General features: G+C 41.7%; 1 protein-coding gene across 1 annotated transcript; it reads right to left on the minus strand.

The window, feature by feature from the left end:
* Positions 1-5082: 5082 nt before the first annotated feature.
* On the minus strand, positions 5083-19135 carry syt9a (synaptotagmin IXa). Its single transcript, XM_086185322.1, has 7 exons — positions 18463-19135; positions 13507-13996; positions 12844-13399; positions 8045-8165; positions 7775-7946; positions 7475-7604; positions 5083-6521 (listed from the first exon to the last, which is right to left on the minus strand). Exons 1-7 carry the CDS (start codon positions 18608-18610, stop codon positions 6453-6455), a joined length of 1686 nt encoding a protein of 561 aa, XP_086041448.1. The 5' UTR covers positions 18611-19135; the 3' UTR covers positions 5083-6452.
* Positions 19136-21840: the final 2705 nt, after the last annotated feature.

Consider the following 21840-nt stretch of genomic DNA (forward strand, 5'->3'; position numbering starts at 1 on the left):
AAAAAAGCCATTAGATATAACTTAAATAAGCCCAACATGGCTTCTCTGTGCTATAAATACACGTGAAAAGACCAAAGTGAAATCAAGCGGTTAGTTGCAAGTTTATGGAGGTTTGAAATTAAAGAGTGGGCAGCCTATAGAAGGTCTGAGCGTGAAACAGAAACTCTTACCCGCTATAATGTCATCCATTTGCTCTAAGGCAGCCTCCAACATGTGGCTGGCATTTGATGCCATGGCAACCAACTGTCTTATAAAGCAGTACTAGTCGATCCTCATTTACTGGAATAAAGAAGTCAGTTCCAGCTGATGGAAGAGGAGATTGACAGAGAGAGAGAGAGCGAGCGAGAGAGAGAGAGAGAGAGAGAGAGAGAGAGGGCGAGTGTGAGAGCACGCCAAACTACTCCCCTTTGATGTTGCCCTTAGCTCTTTTTGCAGCTGCCCTGACATCTGAGTGACTTCCAAGTAAATAACCTCCTGAATGTGGCTTTTGGGTTTAAACTCGTCTCTTATTTTGCGGCCAGAGCTTTTACCCATTGTCAGTGCTGTTACCCACATGAAGCCCAATGTCATATTTAGAATAGTTTTTTCATCTTCTACTCTTCCTTGTTTGTTTCCCCTCCACTCAGCTCCATTTGTGAAAGAATTTTAGTGCAAGGTGTAACAAAGATGTAATAGTATTTTTGTTTATTTATTTGTAGCTCAGAACAATTTGGTGGAGCCACGTTAGAATTGGATTTTTGATTTATGTTGATGACAGGGAACACATGATAATAAATCCACAGTGAAGCTAAAAAAAAAAAAGCAGCAGCAGCAGCTGAATCAGCACTCACACCCATAAGGTTTGGTCATTCTTTCTCATATATTAGATTTAAGAATCCTAGACGATAATCTAGAGTAGAAAAAAACGTTTAATGCTCAAAACTCTTACAGTGAAAGCAAACCCTGTTTAACCTAAACAACAAAAGTGTAACAGAATTGTAGAGATTCTACTTTAGCATCTCATTCGGTTTTAGTTTTATGTATTTCTTTACATTTCCGAGCCTGCTCGGTGTTTGTCGTCTTTGATCATTTCAATGTTTGTCCGTGGTCCAAGAACTGTGATACTATTTATGGCCAACAGAGTGCATCACTGTTCAGGAAACCTTTTATTTTTTATTTTTTCATGTAGTGAATTTTAAAATACATAGACGACATACGTACATACATACGTTACACTAACACTGCTTCTGAATTTGCTTCACATGCATCACATAACTCGTTGTAAAGACAGAGGAGTTAGTTTTAGAAATGTACTAGAAGTCTCCAGCATGCATCTAAATGTTTTATTGTTGGACTTTATGTTGATGCAATGAAGGGCAACGTGCCAGACACTCTCCTAAACCTTCAGAATATTAAATGTATGTCTTATTATTCTCTATACCTATTAAATAAAATCACAGTCGTCTTTTTTAATCTGATGCCAAAATAGTTTATAATGGTTTTCTATTTATTCCCCCCCACCCATTCATCATAACTGAGTCGTATCACATCATGTTTCATCATGCAGAAGCGTTTACATTTATTTTTTTGACATTTGTCCTGAGCTGCACAGAACTGACAAACAATTCAAGCCCCGACAGCAAAGGTGTTTGATGCTTGGAGGTTGAATTTGGGCACACACTCACAAAAAAAAACAACCCTCAGTTATTTAGGGAAAATAGTTGGCGGGGTTCATGATGTAAAATGTACTGTTGTACGTGAGACTTCAAGGATTCTCCCGTCTCCCTCTGCACATGTCAGTACCGACCAGCCCAACCCACCCCCTGTTGTAGAATGTTAAACCAGGCAATTTGTGGGAGCCCAACTGATTTACCTTGGGGGTGCAACTGCCTTGTTCTAACACTTGGCAGTGCTGTGTTTTGGGTTTTCTGTGAGACGGCCCAGAGGAGCGTCACGTTAAATGTCACAAATGCGGAGAAAATGGTAAAAAAGAAAATAATAATTACAGTATAGCAGTAGCAAGCAGCATAGCAAGAGGTGCATTTCCTGCTGGAAAACCGACTCACGCTCAAATCCATTTGTGTTCATCCCATCCAGCAGCATGAAGGGCAGTGATGGGGTCACTGTGCTCGTATCTTTTGCTCCGGTCTGTTTTTCCATCCTGACTGAGCTTTGTTTCAGCGTTATTTGAATGCGGAGCAGTTCAATTTTTAGTGATAACAAAACATTGCAGAAGTTATTGTGGGGAGGGGCCATAAATCACTGCATTCAACCAGGTTTTGTGTTTACATCAATTCTAAGGCGAAGCAAACAAATATGCCAATACTTCACAGTCATGTGACCAAGGAATGAACATTGATTAAGCCCTGTTCCCACTGCAGCAAAAGGGCTGGATGTTAGCGGGTGTTAACTGTTTTCTTGAGTGTGTAAGAATGAGTAGCTACTTTAGCGATACAAACAAATGACCAAATGCTGTCTTCTTTCCCTTTTTTCATATATTTGTGCTTAATAGCAATTGAGTTTCACCTCATTGACTTTGAAGTTCTCGTGAGATTGATTTCATTAACTCTTCTAATTTAGGTCTTCCTCAGAGGTGTTAAAGTAGGCACATGGGAGAAACATTAGTTTACTCCTTGGAATTCTGCATAACTCCGTGATGAATGATAAAATGGGCCGTATTTATTTATTTTCTCATTCACTAATGGTGGAGGCTGCCGTGCACACACAGCGAGCAACTTGAGGTTTTGTTTCTTGCTCAAGGACACACGAGAGAGGTTCAAGCCAGCAACCATCGGCTTTCCCACAATTTGTTTGTCTTTGTAAGACAGCGTGTCGTACATCAAAATCGGTGCCAGCTGCGTTTACAAGACAAGCTGTCATGTTTTCAGAGTCTCGACCATATTACATTTAATTAGCAGACCTGCTGGAGACTTGCAGCTCAGACACGTTTATGTTGTGTGCAGTAAGAGCCTTTTGTCCTGAGGCAACGTTCAAGGGAATGTTAGATGAGAATGAGCATCTCAAAGTCTCCGATCACTGTTTGCTCCGAAATAAAGTTTGATTTCTAAACCTGAAGTCACGTATGATGAGCTAATCCGGCATAACTGCAGCGAGCTAGCCAAAGCTGCTACTCATACAATTGACCGGGCTCATGTGAGTTTGCTGCTGACACACATGGTGATATTCACGAATGTGAAGGTACCATTTAAGCCACTTCGTACATTAGATGGCCTCAAATATGTAGCAGTATGAGTCCATTCCATTACAGCCTGAGAGCTTCAGTGGCAACATCTGCAAACATGCAATGAGGAATATACTTTTACATTGTATTCTACAGACTTTGCAGCCAAAGTATTTTCCTACATGGGGTCAAAGAAAATGATGTCATCAATTTATCTGCAAAGCAGCTCTTTCACCTTATCGTCCTGGCTGGATCGCAGATGTGCAGCCAGGCAGAAATGTGCCAGAGACAGCAACCACTAACAAGGCCTTAACAAGCAACCCACACACCTCTGTCTCCAAAATGACAACCTGCTCCCACCGTCTCTGTTTTTTTTAGCTTCCACATGTTATTCCATAAAATACACATAATACAGAATCAGAGGGAGAAGAAAAGGTCATGGTTATTAATCAGATCGTTAAGAATCAAGTGAAGGCCAGTTGTCATGACAGCACAAGGAGACCCTTGACATTCATAAGAGGGGCTTGCATTATTCATCCGCAACTCTACAACATCAAACCAGCCATAGATGGAAGATTTTCATAGACATCCGGGTGCAATAACTAAAATATGTGTGTCAGATGGAACAGTTTGAGTGGGTAGGTAGGTATTTTAACTGCTGAGAAGAAATATTTTATTTGTCTGCTGTAGAATGCAACCCTAACGAAAATGCATTTTCTGATGGGGGTCAGCAAAGAGCAGCATCACCATGTTACTGTACCTCAGTGTTGAAGCAAACTTTTATGTATTTGTCAGCAACTATAACTCCTCCTTCTCTGGGCGCCCATAACTGAAGTGATCAGAGAATGAAAGCACACTTTGTAATAGTAAACAATATATCTTCATAACAGCATTGTTGTTGATTCTTTATAACTTTAGATTCCAGCTTTCTCAGAATAGGGAAAGTTGCAAAATGATAAAAACCTTTCTTCATACAGGGTCCTCAAGACAATCTGAGTTCTCTGGATGTGAGAATATTCAACCCAGCTGCACTCTTGATCTGCTCTATGGACGATATACAGTATAAAGATTACTGGAAATCACGCTGCTTTCTGCAGATTATTTTTGGTCTTCTTGCTTCTCTCACTCTACCCTCATAATCCACTGTGAATATACACTGTAGAATTGTATAACACAGCACTGAGGTTTGGTTCAACAGGCCTTAATGTCTTCATGTTTGGATCACAGTTACGATCTGGAACCACTAATTCTTGTACTGGAGTGGTTCAGCTGTCAGCTGGTGCTAAGAGATCCTATGTTCTTGGTATCTATAAGTAAGTGGTCTTTCATGACTCCAGTCTTTGGTTTTGTGTTATATTAAGGTACGTTAGCATGTTACACTCTGTTAACTCTATTCAATTCTTAATTTGTTTGTCAAGAAAACTCCCGTTCTGTCACATTTTTTGGGCTCCTCTGTACATCCGTGTTCTCATTCATCCATTAATACTGTTTCTCTTCTTCAGGTGAAAGAATAGAAAGAAATATCACCCTGATTCTACACAAACAGTTTTTTTTTTTTTAAGATTACATTGGAATCATGTTGAACTAACATGTCTTATCACTGTGTGAAAGCAGCAGTGTTTGTTGAACGGCTGAGCTGTTATGTGTTCACAACAATGTAAATGAGTTTAAAATGGTCTTTTCCTTCCAGCAGTTGGGAGGATTACGCTTCCCGCGGTTTTCAGTTCTCTATTTAAAACACACCACAATATATGTAGCCTAAAGGTTATAGTCTGTCAATGTAAAAATAAATGAAAGACATTTTATTGCATTTTTTAAAAAAAACAAACATTTTATTGTAACTTCCACTCACTGCCAGGGCTGGCATGTCACCAGCACACAAGGCGAATAGAACAGCATAAGCCTGGATGTAACATCAAAGTAGGCACAGTAAAGAGACAGAGAGTGAGGGGATGTTACTGCTCTAAACTGGAGGAATAAGGGAAAGATTTCTTTCTTTATTTTATTTTATTGGAAATGTTGTCATTAGTCCTCCCTGGGAAGTTTATTAAAAGATGTGTTGCGTCTGTTTTTTCAGAATTAGAGAAAATCTCGGATACAACGAGATCAAACTTCTAACCGCTTCCTGTTTACTTGAAAAAACCCAGAACCACAGATAAGTTACTGCATCCATCAGCTCACATTTGAGTGTTTCCCACGACCATCCGCTTCTTTGCTGGACGAAATCTGCTGCTCACTGCAAGAGAAACCATTGCAAATGTGAGCTGTGATCATGTATTTCCAAGTTCTTTTTCCCATATGCTTCAGAACAGTCACTAATTTGGCAAATGTTGATTTGAGAGCTGTGCCTACAGGCGTTCATAATCTGCTTTCACAAGCAGCATTCCCTGCTTGTTTTAGAAATCCGCTCAGCTGCCATTTGATTTATTCAACTTCTCTTACACTTATCTTAAACAGTTAAACATGCCGCCAAATAAGTAACAACTTTCTCATTATATCATTCTTTTAAACAGTTGTGAACTCTATTTTCTATATTTTATTGTTTCACAGATTTTCTGGTGGTTCACTATGCATAACTGAGAAATACAAATTTGTTGTTGTTTTAAAATTCTTGAAATGAAGCAAAGGAAACAATGAAATAACCAAATAAACTAAAATTTGACAAAATAAAATCTGATGGTACATTTACATTTTAATGCACATAAACATGATTGCAAAGATCAACATTTCTTGCTTTTTATGAAATTATATTTATTGACAACACTGAATTTTATTTACTTACAGATACTTTCTCTAGAAATTAACTTCCACTGCACATCAACAGACAGGGCAACACACCGTATTCTCAAAATAGGATCCAAAACAAATAAACAAGGGGAAGTTTATTCCTCCGAGTCATGACCTCATGCACCATTTCACCACCAAATTAAAAACAGAGAAGCAGTTTGACTGCTTGTAAGTACATTGTGCAAATACTGACTCACCTCATTAAAACAAGTAACAAGACTATGTAAAAAACAGTAACTACTGTATAAACCCAGGAGGACAGACTTAAAATGTCTGCATATGCCTGTTTTTTTTTTTTTCTTGTGGAAAATTATAGAAAAGAAAACATCCATCTTTGTGATCATTCAACATGCAACTGATCCTGCTGAGCAGAGCTCAAGACAGTTCATATCTCTTTTCGTCAGATGTCTTCTTTTAGTTGAGTGCATTACTCAGCGGCACCACTGTCCAAAGGTTGAGCCGAGCCTCGGGATGATCATGATCTTATGTAAATAGCACCTCCGGCCTATGGAGAAGGAGGTGTCTTCAAAGAGTTACAGGATCCTCCTTGGCTACTACCTGTGGTCCCCTGGTACTGCAAAGACAAGTCAGGCAGAGACTGTTACAATTATGCTTTGCAGTTGCAAAATAATCCTGCCTCACAGAGCCAAACGAACAGATGCCCAGTTATACCAAATAAAACCAGAGCTAAAGCTGCGAGCTACCAGAATTTTAGAGCTTCCTTACCACCAACGGAGTCATGATTAGACAGTGAAACAAAAAGAGGATGTTTGCCATTTTATTTCTTATTCATGACATCAGTTTAATTATGCATCTGCCTACTTTTATTGGAACCATGATGCTGTGACTGTTACATTTGCCAGCAGCAGCAGCAACCAAAAGGAAGCAGACAAAGTGTATCAGTTGGCAGATAGGCATTTAAACAAGCATGCATTTGAAAACTTTTGGCACACTGGAACTACTTTAAAGGTTTGGTACTTGTGTTCTTGAGGCTCCAGTAAAAATGTCAAAGGACTATCTGAAAGCCCCCCCCCCCGCCCCCTCCAAAGAAACATAACAATCTCTTCTCTCTGACGGTCACTATCTTCTTATATTTTTGGCACAGGCCTTTCATGTGCTCACGAATACACACAATTAACAGGCTGAGTGCACCTGCCAGATGCAGCATCCTTCAACCTCTCAGCGTGACCTCTTCTCACTCAAAATATCTCTTCCATATAGCTGACTCATGCACTCTGTCTCCTGCTATTCCCACTAAATTGTTTCCAAGGGTAGCTATTGAGGTGTTACATTTCCTCATTTTCTCCATGGAATACCTTTATTAGTATTGTTGCAGTTGTGTAACACAAAGGTAAAGGTTCAGTCTTTTCTAATATCTGGATCTCTTTATTTTTTCCATAAACAAGCTACTGTAACAAAAACTGGTTCTGCCTCTGGACTAGAGTCTCAGTTAAACTACCAAACATTGTTTCACAGTCTCACGTTCTCATTATCTTTATCAAAAACAAATGACAAACATCGCTTCACCTCAACAAGAGGATGCCAGTGGGCGACAGGTTTTCGTGGATATGTGAGCATTTCACTCCAGTGGTCCCGACCGAGGCTGTCTGCATCATTGCCGACTCGACACACACCGATGACCTCATTATGGCCGACACTGTGGGTACAGGAGGGAAAGAGAGATCACAATCTACCCCGCAATCTAAAAATAAGGATGCGTTAAATTCTGCCGGTGATCACCCGACTTTGTAACGATTGAATGGTTATTTTTCTGTCACAAGTGTGGTTTCAAACATGCAAAAGAGGTAAATAAAGAACCGGTCTAACCGGTCGTAATCCATCACTGCAATCAATAGGCTGATCTGCTCTATGTTTTCTGGAGGGACATCAAAGACAATGGCCTCATTATAGACTGGATTCAAAGTGTTCCTCTTTGTTGACGTCTTCCTCTTCTTCAGCCTGCGACCATCACACATTAGTGAAACCTTCACATACGGATCTATGTGGTTGGAGGACATAAAGAGAAAAGGATTAATATACATTCAGGATTGCAGTCAGCCTCTGCGGTTATCTACACAGAATTGGATTTTTAATTACCAGATGCGCCGGTGATATCCATAGCCTTGAGATTACGAGCCTTTATCATTGTAATGGTCAATCTACCCGCAGTGGGCAAGTAACAGAGGGACAACATCAGATCCCCCAGGTCCACATTATCCTGAAAGATAAAGCAAAACACGTTAAGTGAATCATAAGATTTAATTACACATGAAAGGGAGACATCTTTTCAAGATATATGACTAATATTTTCTGTTACAATGAAGGCAATTCAGTCAGTGCTCTTTTTTCTTTTATTGCCGAGGGTGGATTATAATAGCTTAACCATCTTACATCTGTGCGTTGAAAGATTTTTTTTATTAAATTTCACTGAAGGAAGACTCCTTTCTGTCACATTGCTCCAATAAAAGCTTCTCTCGTTTTTTTGACCAGAGATGGAGCCTTCTGTTCAGCTGCAGAAAGGCAGAAGCTCTCTTATCACTTGCTCTTAAAATAACTCCAGTAAAGAGGTGAGAATCAGGAAAGCATTCAAACGTGTCTGGTAAAGACAACCACTCCTACATCTCCCGCTGATCTACTGGCGCAGACGCCATTGAATTCGCCATCATCTGCTAGTCAAGTAACAATTTGCGAAGGGAAGTTCAGTGAGTTTAATCGACGTGTAAACAGAAACCTTTCAAGTCTGTGATATCACACTGCCTTTGTGTACTTGCTCCATTCATTTGTTCTTGAGAGAAGAACAGCTAGATTATGGTCGGCTGCACGAGATAGAAACGAGCCTCATATAGTTAAAAAAAAAACAAAAAAACAACATTGTTAGTCACAAATATAAAGATTTTCTTTGTCTAATTTCAATTAAGCCGTTTCTTTTCCAAAATGGCCCATTTTTGCATGCTGTGCAAGTATTTCAAGGAGCTATTGTGATGCATTCTGGCCAGTTCTGCCTGCTTCGCTATAAAGCGCGGCCAGGTGTTTGTGTTTTAGTGAAAGCATAATGTGTGCTAAGTGTTTGCACCTGTAGAAAGGGAGGCAACAAACATGTATGACGCTCGGTAAGACAAACACAGGTGAGCGACTCGAGCTGGGTCGACAGGTGAGCTGCAGAATCTGTCTTTTCTCCAAGCAGAAAGGGTGAAAGCCTTTCCAATGTTCAGTTATTTTTGCAGCATGTATCAACATAATGAAGATATTTCAGATAATCTGAGCTTTACGGAATAAATATATAAACAGGGGAGGGTCAGCAGAACGTTTTCAAGATCCTGAAAATATCATAAATTATTCATTCTCTTACTATCTGCTAAACAATCTGCAAAGCAAAAACAAATCTGGCAGTAACACCAGCCATATGGTCAGTCCCGCTGGAATCATGATGCAATGATTATTTTCTCATTTCTATCAATTAAGGCAATGACTTTACAGTAATTATGACAAATAGGCTCCGCTGAGCAGGTTGCAAAATGTCCCTCCTCTCGGCTAAATGTCCAAAGATGATCAGCACGTTGGTTGGGTAAGGGGGTTTGTGTGTGTGTGCATGTGTGTGGCATGAGCTAGGTAGTGAGAAAGAGAGGGGAAGGGAAAAAAAAGATCAATGTGTGAATGGAGCACGCCAGATTGTGTGAATCACTGGTGTCCATCACCACCTGTCACATTCCGTCCTTTTCTAGCCAGCTAACACAGATTAATAATCAATATTAAAAGGGCAGACGCGCTGACTCTGGCTCACGAAATCACCACGAATAGAGAGTTCACACGAAAAAACATCAATACTTTTGTCAACATCTATCTGGTGCGCTGAAAGAAGGAACATCTCTCTTAAAACCTCCTCATTCACCACTGGTTGGTTTTCCTGTAATACAGACTCAACAACATCATTCCATAAATCATTAACAGCAACAGTGTTAGAAAACATGAAAAAGAAGCAGGAAAGGAAGGCAATAAGCAGATGTTATACGGTCAGCTGCAACATCCTTCTGTTCAATCTCATGAGCTTCGCCCCTGTGTGACCTCATAAGTGTACACACTGATATATGCATGTACTTGTGCAGTGAAGGCACCTCTCCTGGTACTGGTGGGAGAGAGAGAGTGCAGGAATATGATTTGCTTGCCGGCAGAAGAACACGAGCGGTGTTGCTGTTTGCTTTTCTTTTATGAGGATTCACTCAAGGTGGTGTCAGTTGTGTTCTCTGCTCTTGTTTCGCTTCCACCAAGGAGACAATGTGATTTTTTATTTATTTATTTATTTTTTTTATCCTTGCAGGATATCTTTAAAACTTACAGATGGATTTTCATTAAGTGTGGTGGAAAGGTGGATGATATTTCAAGGACCAGGAGCTGAACTCTCAGAGGCGATCGAACTGTTGATGTTTTCTGTATCCAGGTAGCCTCCGTGACAGATGAACGTGCTCTTTTCTGAGGGCTATCCAGTTAAAGAATAGGTTCATTAGAGAATCTAAAACACTGTGACACTTGATAGTAGGAGTAGAGAACCATCAACACTTTATAACCTGTAAAATGTTGTGAAAACAACAATAATTCTACTCACAAAGGTGGGAATTTATATTAATTGTATGTATTAAAACCTTTAAAGTGAATCACAACCTCTGGCTTTGTGCTTGTACTGCGTAAAAGTGAGGTAATATGGATGGATGAGATGAGGAAAGGGAGAGAAAGAAGCCCGTCTGCTGCCATAGCAAAGCCGAGTGATTTCTAATTTGAGCTGAACGCTAAAGTAGCACAGATTAGAAAAAAGAAAAATATATACCCAATTTTCCAACAATAATTTCAACAGTACGACTGATTCTTCCTTTGCCCTGCAGTTTGAATACATACAGCATCTCGATGAAGCAGAATGAAGACTTTACAGTTTGTTCACCATGGGAGAAATTCCAGCAGTAATGATGTGTAAATTATCAACAAAAATAGCATTATTTCTCAACATACATCTCAACGTACTATCAACACCACGCCAAAAATAAAATACTCTCTATAGAAATGTAGAAGAGGCTATATCGAAATGCACAATTTGAATAGATACTGGAAGTTGCTAAAGTTACAGACGAAAATAAGGTCAGATATGTGCTTGGAATCAGGAAGTGAAACGTTCAGCTCTTCTCTCATATCAAGAATGACTAGAACATGAACTATGGACCTGGTATGACTTCACCACTTCTCTAGTTACACCTGAGATCTAGTTTGTTTACTGACAGATTTTAACCCAGCCAGTCTATTTCTGTATGGCTGTCTGGTTCTTCATAATCAGCCACCTGACATTTGTGTTTAATTCTTGTTTTGTTTATAACAAAGTCAATGTGTTTTTTTTTCTCATCAGAGAAATTCTCTATCTCTCATATGTTTGATTTGTGATATGTGAGCTGACGTTATGTTCAAATCGACAAAAAAAAAACAACAACATTTAAATTTGACATCAACTCATCAGTGTTCAACAGATGCCTTTTACATGTATCCCGGCTTACAGTGAGACGGCCATCTGCCCAGTATAACACATTTCTTACACCAATTTGACTAATTATTTTGAAGAAGGCGTGAAAGACGATGCAAGTCTCTTGTGTGAGATACCAAAGCAGGAAAACATGTTAACCAGTTCCATAATTCATAGAACTTGCTAATATATCACGTAAGTGCAGTGTGTATATTTAGCTTGGATCAACATGTGAATCAGTCAGACACACACACACACACACACACACACACGCACTCAGCGACAGAGCTTGTTAAACTGCTGCAGTACTGACAGGATATTAGCATACACCGTGAGGAACATAGCAGCAGGAGACAAACCTGGGGACCTACATACGCAAACAATGCTTTCGCTTATTAGATACAGAGGAGACAGACGCACATTTTGATGACACTGTGCTCAACAAAGTAAAGTGAGAGCTTGAGAATTGAAACCAAATTGCACCTGAGCAGGCAGACCAGCAGCAAACAAACCTCCATGTTTGTCAAACACGCTGTATTTACTTGACTAAAATGAAGGCACAAACAAAAATGAGGTTTCAATCTGTCAAAGCTGACAGACGGACCAATCAAATCCAGCCCTGCAAGAACTCTCAGCCACATCCAAGACCCGCCGTTAAATTAGGGGGTGCCGCCCAGGGTCAGAACCCCGACTGAGTCAATCTTTAATTAAACATACATGCCTAGTTGACCTGGTATCTCTGACGTCCCTGAGAGGGACACAATCAGCAGCCCATGGCGAAGAGTCTTAATTAGCACCACTTATGTGATCAAGAGCAAGATCAGTTGCAACAGATCAGCATTACTCTCAGTTAAGCTCACACACTGAGACACTGCTTGCAATAAATGGAGGATTACGGGCATAAATATTTACACATGTTGTCTGACATGTTGATTCTCAATCTGGGGCTCAGGAGATTACGTCTCAGGGTTACCAAGTGTTGTATAAGATTAAATAAACAACAACATTACAAATCTGACAATTCTTCACCTTCTCCTGCCTGTAACAGTGTGAGAATGTATCTTGGCGTAGGTTTGATTGAGCGCGTGAGAGTTTATAACAGCAGTCACAACTAATTTCAAGCCCTCCTTTGACACTGACAACCAGGGGATTTGTGCGTTGCCACATGGCTTTGACACTTGTGCCTCCACCGTGTGATGTGGTGTTAAGAAGTTGTGGGTTAGTGCCTGGGATCACTGTAATGAAAGAAAGGAATGTGAGTTTATATCCGGAAACTCCTGAATGGAGATCTGAGATGAACACTAATAACACTCCCTTATCTTTGATGTTTTGGTATTTACAGTTCAATTCAATGTTACAGAACAAGTGAGTACCATTTTGAAGGCAAGCGTCAACTCACCGATGAGACGTACTGAATTTCCCGGCAGAGCCTTGTTTCTCTGGGGAAATCTGTCAGATCCAGGAAGTTGTCCACAACCACTTGGCCAATAATATCATGACGTGAAAAGCGGTCGAAGTCATAGACGCTGAAGTGAAGCTTGCGCGTGGGGAGCTCTGAGTAGGCCACAGGAAACAGGAAGACCTCATCAAAGACAGGGTTTAAGGTCTTGCGATGCACCTTGGTCTGGTGCTTGGTCTTCCGATCAGGCAGCAGGTAGATCTTAACGTAGGGGTCAGAGGTACCAGAGAAGTCCTTGGCTGGGAGGTCCTCTGCTTTGTGAATCTTAACTATCAACTGTTCCAGGTCACAGTCAAACTTGAGGATGAAGTGGAGGCGTCCACAGCCTCCACCTCTGCGAGTGCCTTCATCCCCCTCTAGAGAGCGCTGTTTGTAGAGTTCAGGTTTGAGGCGGCCGAGGCCCAGTCCCATTCCAGTGAGGGAATCCTGCCTTTGGAATTGGGCCACATTGAAGTCAGGGTTGGACAGGTTCATATGCCTGCGAATGGAGCCTTGTCTATGGAGAGAGGAAATCAGTAATACAATATAAGCAGGTGGAGTAGAGGCGGGTAGAAAAACAGATCACAAGACAAGCAATTCTAACCAAGGCTGACAGGAACTAACCCAATTTCAGACATTGAGCGTCCGGACGGAGGAGGTTCTGTGGTCTGTCTCTGCATACGAGGGTTAGTGTGAACCCCATTTTCACGGCTTTTATTCTGGGCGTCTAGTGGGATGTCAGGAGATGTGTGACTGATCTTCATAGCTGCCTCTGGTGCTGCCACGGGTGGGGGTGACACAGGTGTCACCGGAGCCTCCACCGATACGACCGACGCCACAGGAGTGGGCTCTCTGGCCATGGAGCCTTGAGAGGACTCACGGCGGTTGTGAGCTGGGGGGTCCACGGCAGTGTAAACTGGCTGCCTGGGTGCAGGCTGTGAGGGTAAAGGGCTCATGCTGGGGTTTATGTGTCCATGCGGTTCCTTGGTTGTGGGAGAGAGACCACGTTCCCTCCATGGTATCCAGCAGAGCTTCCAGGAGACAAAGAGAGAGACTCCGAACAGGGCCAAGCCACACGCAGTCACCACCAGGGACAGAAGACTCACCGATATATCTGAGAATCAGAGGAGAGAGACAGAATGTACACAGGCAGCCTTTGCTGTGTGTTTCTAAGCTCTAATGGATGCACACGTTTACCAATCTACCATCACCACCACGAAAAACTTTCATTAATTAGTTCTCAATGGCACATGAGGGAAATGTTTTGCTATAACAGGCCTGTTAGCTTCCATGGGATTCCTCTTGTTGTTCATCATTTCAAAGAACCCTGACCAAGATTAATTACAATAAATTAAATGTATTTATTACCCCCTGGAACCTCCTATTTCCATAAGTGGGATAAACAATGTAGCATACACTGTTTAGTCCTTTGCTCATTAACCAAGTACTGCATTAGTACATGTTGAAAAAATGAACACTACAGCAAATCCTTTCATTCTACACACAATATAACTCACCAGCAATAATTAAAACAAAAAAAAGATACCGATTTGGAAAACACGTAGTTGTAGTTTAACCAGACAGGTTCCAGTCAATGTTCGAGCCTCCGTAAAACATCAAGGCCTTAATGTGTCAAATAAGAGTTTGTGTCTTGAAAGTAATAATAGAATAATTGTGTGGTGAAGTTGTTTATTCCGACACATCACAAGTAACCATGGAAGTGTGGGTAACCATGGAAGTGAGGTGTGAACCAGCAGAGTTGTCCCTCCTCTGAAGATTATTCTTTAAAAAGAAATATACTGCTTATTAGCCAAGGATAGACAAGGATCGTCACTGTTATTGAGTCCAATTTTAGACTTTGTATGATTATAACTGGAAAACTGCAGGTAACTTTAGTTGTCAAACTAAATGATATTGTCATTCTTATTCTCCTGGTGTAAATATGGCAGTGCTGAAGAAAGAGTAAAATACATTTGCATGCGGAAAAGACAGAACAGGACAAAAGATATTGGGCTGTTCAAATTAGACCGAGGACTGCATGTGATACCTGTCTGACAGGGTGCACAGCTACAGTTTCACGCTGAGCACAAGAAGGCAGCAAAGCCAGAAAATATGCCACATACGCTGTTTTACATTCTTTGCCTGACGACTGGAAAAAAGTTCACGATGGGAAATAATTAGTGCAAGTATGAGGTGGTAGGTATTCACATTCATAGTGAATACCAGCTCATGTTCGATGGTCACATGAAAAAAACTGGGGGCAGCAATACTGGGATACATCAAAAATAACCTCCCCCTTTCTTACCTATGGGTTGTTTTTGTATATTCTGCTTGCCGTTAAACGTGGATTGACGGATCAATTTATTAATTTATTATATTATTATTTATTAATTTACTGTATAGATGATTTACATTGTCGTATTCTACTGTGTTGTGCATGTGCAGGCGTGAGCTGTTGCCCAGCCACAAGGTTTGTGAAGAGGCTGCGAGGACAGACGTGCATGTGAAGGTGCGTCCCATTTTTAATTGTGGAAAATCATGCACAAAATCGTTTAATGTCAACATACAACACTTGTGTTCTTAATGTAGTAGGTGATAGAACTGAGATTGGTGCGCTGGCTTCCTGCTCATTATCGTATGTTTTCTTACACACTCGCTGCTAAAATATTTACATTATGCATTCCTTCATCTGAGGTTCTTGTATTTTTTGAAAAGAAGGCACCTGCACCGTGTTTTAAAATAGCCTCAGTCTGCTGTATCATCCTGACCATGCTGGCTCCTTGTGCCTCGTTCTGTGCGAGGGCAGTGATACAGACTTGTTCCCAGTTTATGTGCTGACTTAGCAACATGCTTAGCAATATGCTATCAGGTGCTACACAAAGCTAAGAGACTGTTTTTTGTATCCATGTTTGGAAGTTTAATGTCGATGCAGCTTTGCAAGAAAAAAAAAACGACTTGGTATCATTTCTGCAATAGGAGTGATGAACGAATGATCCAGTTTCAGTTACACAGTGTCAAATGGTTTGCAGAAAACTGCAGGTAATCAGCCTTTCCTAGGAAATGCACACGGATGTGGCTGAAAGAGATAATGACTTGATGCATGTGACCATTATAGAAAACGCTAATTGAAAAAATTGTAATTATGATTGTAGACTCCCTTCAGGGAAGGGGGGAGGAAGCTCTGGCTGCACCCTGCTTGTGCCACCAGTGTGGAAATCCAATTATTCCGACTTGTTCGATTGATCGATTTGATTGATTTGCATGGCAGTGATCATTGTAAATTCTGTATGGGAAATCATGGCTTTATACTACCCCGGCAGACAGGAACATAAAGCACTTTCACTGTATATCAGTGAGGTAGAATGCATTTGTTATTGCCAAAATTGCCTCAACAGTCTGCTTGTGATTTCTGGTTTTAAGTCCTTGGATATTTGACTTGTGTGACAGACGCATGTCTCAGTGACAGGAACAATACATACTTTGAACAGAAAATCCCAGAGGATAATATACAGGATAAAACACCAACCTGAGGTGATTTCTGGCTGGTGTTTTAGGTTTAAGGCTGGGGGCCCCAGTACATTTCAGCACCATGAATTTGCTTCAGTTCAATCAAGGATCAATCGATGCCTTTTCATTGAAGACCAAATTTCAACAATAACATTTTCAAGTTGTGGTTCAAAATGCAAATATGCTGAAACATAAAAGATCTGAAGCAGACAAATGACTCTCAGTGAAACCACATTTTGGAAAACTGGTTTATATTTTCAGTGTATGAAACATTCTGTGTATCAAAATAACAGAGCTGAAAACTAAAACCAAAGATTTGTCAAATAATATATATAATATAACCCCACGCGACCCTTAACAGGATAAGCGGAAGAAAATGGATGGATGGATGGATGGATGGATAGATGGATGGATGAATATGTATAATTTGAGAACTGCTTTTGAAGTGGGGTAAAAAAATGTTTAAATTATAGACTGTAGTTTATCTCATTCAGAGACTTGAGTTTCCATCACAACAAATCTGAGGAAACTTCCATAGCCAGAAGGAACTGCCTAACACCGGATTGACTGTGTGTGTGTGTGTGTGTGTGTGTGTGTGTGTGTGTGTGTGTGTGTGTGTGTGTGTGTGTGTGTGTGTGTGTGTGTGTATAAGCACCATCACAAGCGCTCACACATGAACAGACAAACCGTCATTTCTGTGCTCTGAGATTCTGTCAGCACCACAGTACGTGTGATTTAGTAGAATAATGTGGGAAAATGAAGGGACCTGCCATCTAAGGACATTGAGCTCAGGGTTGGCAGACCACCAGAGTGCAGGAGCATCTACACATCTGGAGGGATTCACAGCAGCTGGACCAGTTTTGAAGACACACACACACACCTTCAACATAGCAAGAAGAAAGAACCAAGTGATGGACAAGGAAGATGTGAAATTTTTTACCTCCTGATGTTCTTTCGATTGAAAAATACCTCCATGTGATTAAAAAGATAATTAATGATTGGGAAAAGCTCACCAAGTCGTCCTCAAGTACATGGTCCTCTAACTTGGTTCTGGACTAATTTAAGAAGCAGCAACTTTAAAGAGCAAAGGTCTCCAGGGCCACATGCTGGATAGCCGAGAAAAGGATTTATCTTATTTTGGGGACCGCCTTCACGCTGGGTTAAAACTGCTATGAAACCTCTCTGGCGAGCCAAGCCGCTACACCCCACGAGCTCCAGTGGGATGCTCCAGGAAGCTCCAGCAGCATCCCACTCTAAAAACTTTGTCACTGCAGTGAAAAAGATGAGACATAATGACTGATGAGAGAGAGGAGAGGGAAAGGAGAGCAGAGAGAGACAGCAGGGGGGATGAAAGAAGGATTCACATAGGCGTTTTTAAAAAAAAAAAGAATAAAAAATAATTTCATGCTAATGACAGCATAATGAATGGACGAGTGTGTGAGGGATTGCTCTTGCACCTGCTTTCTCGCTCCTAACATGATCGCAATTGCTCTCTCTCACTCTCTCACTCTCTTTCTCTCTCCATCGCTCTGACACACAAACACCGGATGGGTGTGATGTCGGAACGTGACTGTGTGGTTATACACTCATTTTTTTCACGTGAGATGTACAGTTTCAAGGAGTTCAAAACAAAATTAAAAATGTAATCTGAAGTGAACTTTAAGAGAATAAGTGTGCTGCTCCGGGCGAGTACAGCCTCCACTCACGCAGGGAGCAGCCGGTTATCTGATGATCACCATCCTCCCCTGTGTGCACAAGTGTCAAGAATAAACCCGACTCAAACGACGCGTGGTGGATCCTGCACAACGTTAATCTTAACGTGCGTGACCACAATTTAAAGCATCACGTCTCTGATTTGTATCCCGGTGGAAGGCTTTGATTGCCTCCATGCAAATGCATTCGCGCTGCATGAAAAACGAATTGATGGAAGTGAGAATTCAATTAGCTGGATAGTTATCGCGAGGGGGAAAGTGCAGATGGAGCCTTTACAAATGTTCGAACTTGAGTTGGGTGTTGAATGAGAAAACACGTCCAGTCCAGTTCAGTGGAACCTTAAAATCAAGCTCGACTCACCTGAATCCGTGTAGCGTGGCCTGGCGAGGTCTCGGAAATAGTAGATAAAATCAAGGCAGTTTTCGTTCTGCACTTCTCCCTTCGAGCAGAGGTCGGACAGGAGTTCAAGTGCCTTTTGACAAATCTCGTCATCTCTGTCTCCAGGCATTTCCCACCAGCATCCTTCTAAATGGAGGGGTTCTTGGGCACAACCGCACCAGCACGCTCTCCTTTACACTCAGCTATTCCACGCAGCTCTGCACGAGCTCTGGAGTCACGCCTATCCACTCGATGAAAGCAAACGGAGACTCAATGAGAGAAAGAAGTCCAAGAGATCCAGACAACGATTCCGCCCTCGTGTGAGGAACTCTCTGTCAGACTACATCCTCGTGTCCCTTCCTCTCGACTGCTCGGTTGAAAGCCACCGGTTGAATTCACGCATTGCCACTGCGGCGCGATGCGCTATCCAAGGTGCTGAAATGTGTGTGTGTTTGTGTGTGTGTGTGTGTGTGTGTGTGCGTGCGTGCGTGCGCGCGCGGGCGCACGCTCCGGCGCCGGACTCTCGCTACAGTGGAGCTTTGCATCAGGCGGTCTTTCTATCCGGTGCCGTGACGCAATCAGCTAGTGAAAAGCTCAGAGAAGTGGATAGGATTTCTACTATGAAAAGAAATAACTGTTTTGTTGTTCTCCTTTTTTTTTACCGTCTTCTTTTACAGCTGCACTTGTGACAATCACTTCCACGCTAACCCAGCGGGCTTTCAAGTTAAGCGCGTGGTTAGTCACGTGATTATTCATCTCATATTCGTTATAATGCCGTTTTCTTTTGAGATGCAACACCTACAGGCTGACAGTAGTGGGATGGATGTGCTGCGCACGTCTTGTAGTGTTTATCGTATCTCTATATTTATTGTCCTTCTAATCATCTCTGGGGTGCTCAGGGATTAATTATAATCTATAGTCCTGTATATTTCTCATGGGACGATCGATGGCAATATTTCAAAGAAGCCCATTGTTGTGCTCCTGCCATGCATTCACTCAACCAATCAGTAAGAAGTCTTTCCAGAGGCACATAGACAATTTCTCCTTTTAGTTCATCTCATTGATTGAGGAGTAATTACATGATAGACTGTGGTTTCAGGGTGCATCGCAGTACACTGGAGTGGAAAACGTAGCGTGTGAAAGTAGCTTGTGGCGTGCACCTTGTCAAGATGTACCAGGCTAAACCGTCACAAGAAATCACATCTCGACACAAAAGAGTGCTAGACGTTACAGTGATGGGGGGGCTATTGGGAAAAGGCAGCTCAAAGATACCAACACAGACAGAAGTGGAATTTCTTGATCTAAACGCTTTTCATTTATATAGCAGAGCTTCAGGGTCTTCCACAATCACATGATTTCAAAAAAAGGACCTGACAAAGAGTGATATGAAGACAGAAAGAGTGATAAAAGGAGGAAATGACAGATCAAAAAGACTTTGCTGTGTTGGGGATTTTCAGGCTTCTTCCACCAAGAACAAAGACCCCAGCAGTCATTGCCCATCCAGGATTAATACAACGATAATGAGCTGGGCTCAGTGTGCATTTATCTGGTTGCTCTGCTGCATTAAGAAGTTGTGTTAGTCCCATGGCAGCCACATGGGGCACCGGCCCAAATCTAATGAGCCGGTCTTGACTTCCGTCAGAGAGAGAGAGCCCTGAGGTGGAGCAATTCAGGCAGCCAACCTCTCGTTGAAGGCCAAATGTCTACCACAGGAAAACTGAACAGAGATCAAATGTAGGACACATATTGGAAAAAACATTAACTGTTACCTGGGGGGGCTGTCCTGCCTCATAATCTGGGGTGGCTTGCAACGTGCTAAAACAATTCATCGTTACTCAGGAGAATGAATATTTCTTCCTTCATGAATATGAATGTATCTGAAGTCACTTATGATCTAACCCAATGTTCTTGTGTCTGTGGCCCACTGATAAAAGCCCATGTATTTTGCAATTTTACAAAGTCTTAAACTCTTCTTGCACTAAAGTTAGTGGCGCTGTTTAGGTTCATGTCAGGGGTTCTGCCTGAGCCGTGTTCACAATGACACCCAAGTGGATTTTCATCTCATTTCAGGAGTTTGGTTGCTGGTTTGTTTGTTTGTTTATTCGCCCCTCAAAATGGGAGTGCAGGACTATTTTCTTCCAGACACAGGCGAGGAATACTGCTGTGGCTGTACTACTACTACTACTATTACCACTACTGTTCATACATTGGACAATGCAAAGTTTAAAACTAGAATGTAGGTGTTTAGACTTTTAGTCTGTGGTTCTTACATCCCTGGCGATATGTCATGACGAACTGCTGCACGTATTTGAGCCAGCAGCCAACTTCAACAGAATTCTATTCAACATGATGCTAGCTTTGGTCAGTGGAGATGGTTAGCAGGCAACAGATGCTTCCACTCTCCAAACATGAATGGTCAGCACTCACAATGACGGAGTCGCCCCAAAATCCACCGCCAGCTCCGATATCTCTTAGTGGTTAAACACATCATTCATGGTCCTCAGAGACTGGAATGTGTGGAACGAGCCTAGATGAGTTGCAGTCTGACTCAAAAAAGGACATCAGTGACATCATGCCGTCGACACTGAGATGAGATCCAGTGATTCACCTGCGGTTACAGCTTATTATCAATGATGCTGCCCATGAGAATGTACCTCAAATCCCCGAGACTACCACTTCAGCAAATTGGGGCTGTTATATCATTATTGGAGCGTGTCACGATGGTTATGGTGACCGTAGCGTGCGTGTATTAATGCATGTGTCTTATCCATTCAAATAAGATACAGCAGTAAATCAGCTCTCTTGGTGTCCATGGCAACTTAAAAACTCCTCACCAACCCTCCCTGCAGCTCTCATGCACACCATTCTTTAATGTTCCACTTGTTCTACAACCCCCTTTTTTAATTTTATGACAACTGTTCTCTCATCTCTGTCTTTGTACAGTACTTCCTGCTCATCGTCATGCCTCTCTGCATGTCTTTCTTGTTCTTATTCTCTCCTGCTCCTTTTTTAATGGTTTTTCATCTGGCCCCCAGTAGCAACCACATGGGGATGGTTCTTTGAGTGAAAAAAAAGCCTGCAGGTTCTCTTGCGATTATCTGCATGAGGCGCATCCACTGTGCTGGGGCTGCCACTCCCCTAACTTACTCCGGTAGAGCAGAATAAAGTTATGACATCATCAGGCAGTTAATCACGGTGAACACAGGATTAAAAGACTTTACTCCCAATTTGTTTCTAGCCTGATTTGACTGATGATTGCCCAGTCAAACAGTAGTCAGTCGATTCAGTGCTTCAATCTGAAGTGCATCATCAGGTGAAATGGAGAGATTAAGGAAGAGGCCTGAGATGAGAGGCAGCGCA

This window comes from Aulostomus chinensis, chromosome 2, assembly GCF_037954235.1.
Source record: "Aulostomus chinensis isolate RoL2024-O1b breed Wild chromosome 2, RoL_Achi_v1.0, whole genome shotgun sequence".
Lineage (NCBI taxonomy): Eukaryota > Metazoa > Chordata > Actinopteri > Syngnathiformes > Aulostomidae > Aulostomus > Aulostomus chinensis.

Excerpts from the sequence above, each read along its gene's own strand:
- syt9a (XM_086185322.1), bottom strand. The coding sequence starts at position 18,610 with ATGCCTGGAGACAGAGATGACGAGATTTGTCAAAAGGCACTTGAACTC. Across the intron at positions 13,997-18,462 it reads GCCACGCTACACGGATTCAG|ATATATCGGTGAGTCTTCTG; the intron begins GTGAGTCGAGCT and ends TCTGATTCTCAG. Across the intron at positions 13,400-13,506 it reads CGCTCAATGTCTGAAATTGG|ACAAGGCTCCATTCGCAGGC; the intron begins GTTAGTTCCTGT and ends CTCTCTCCATAG.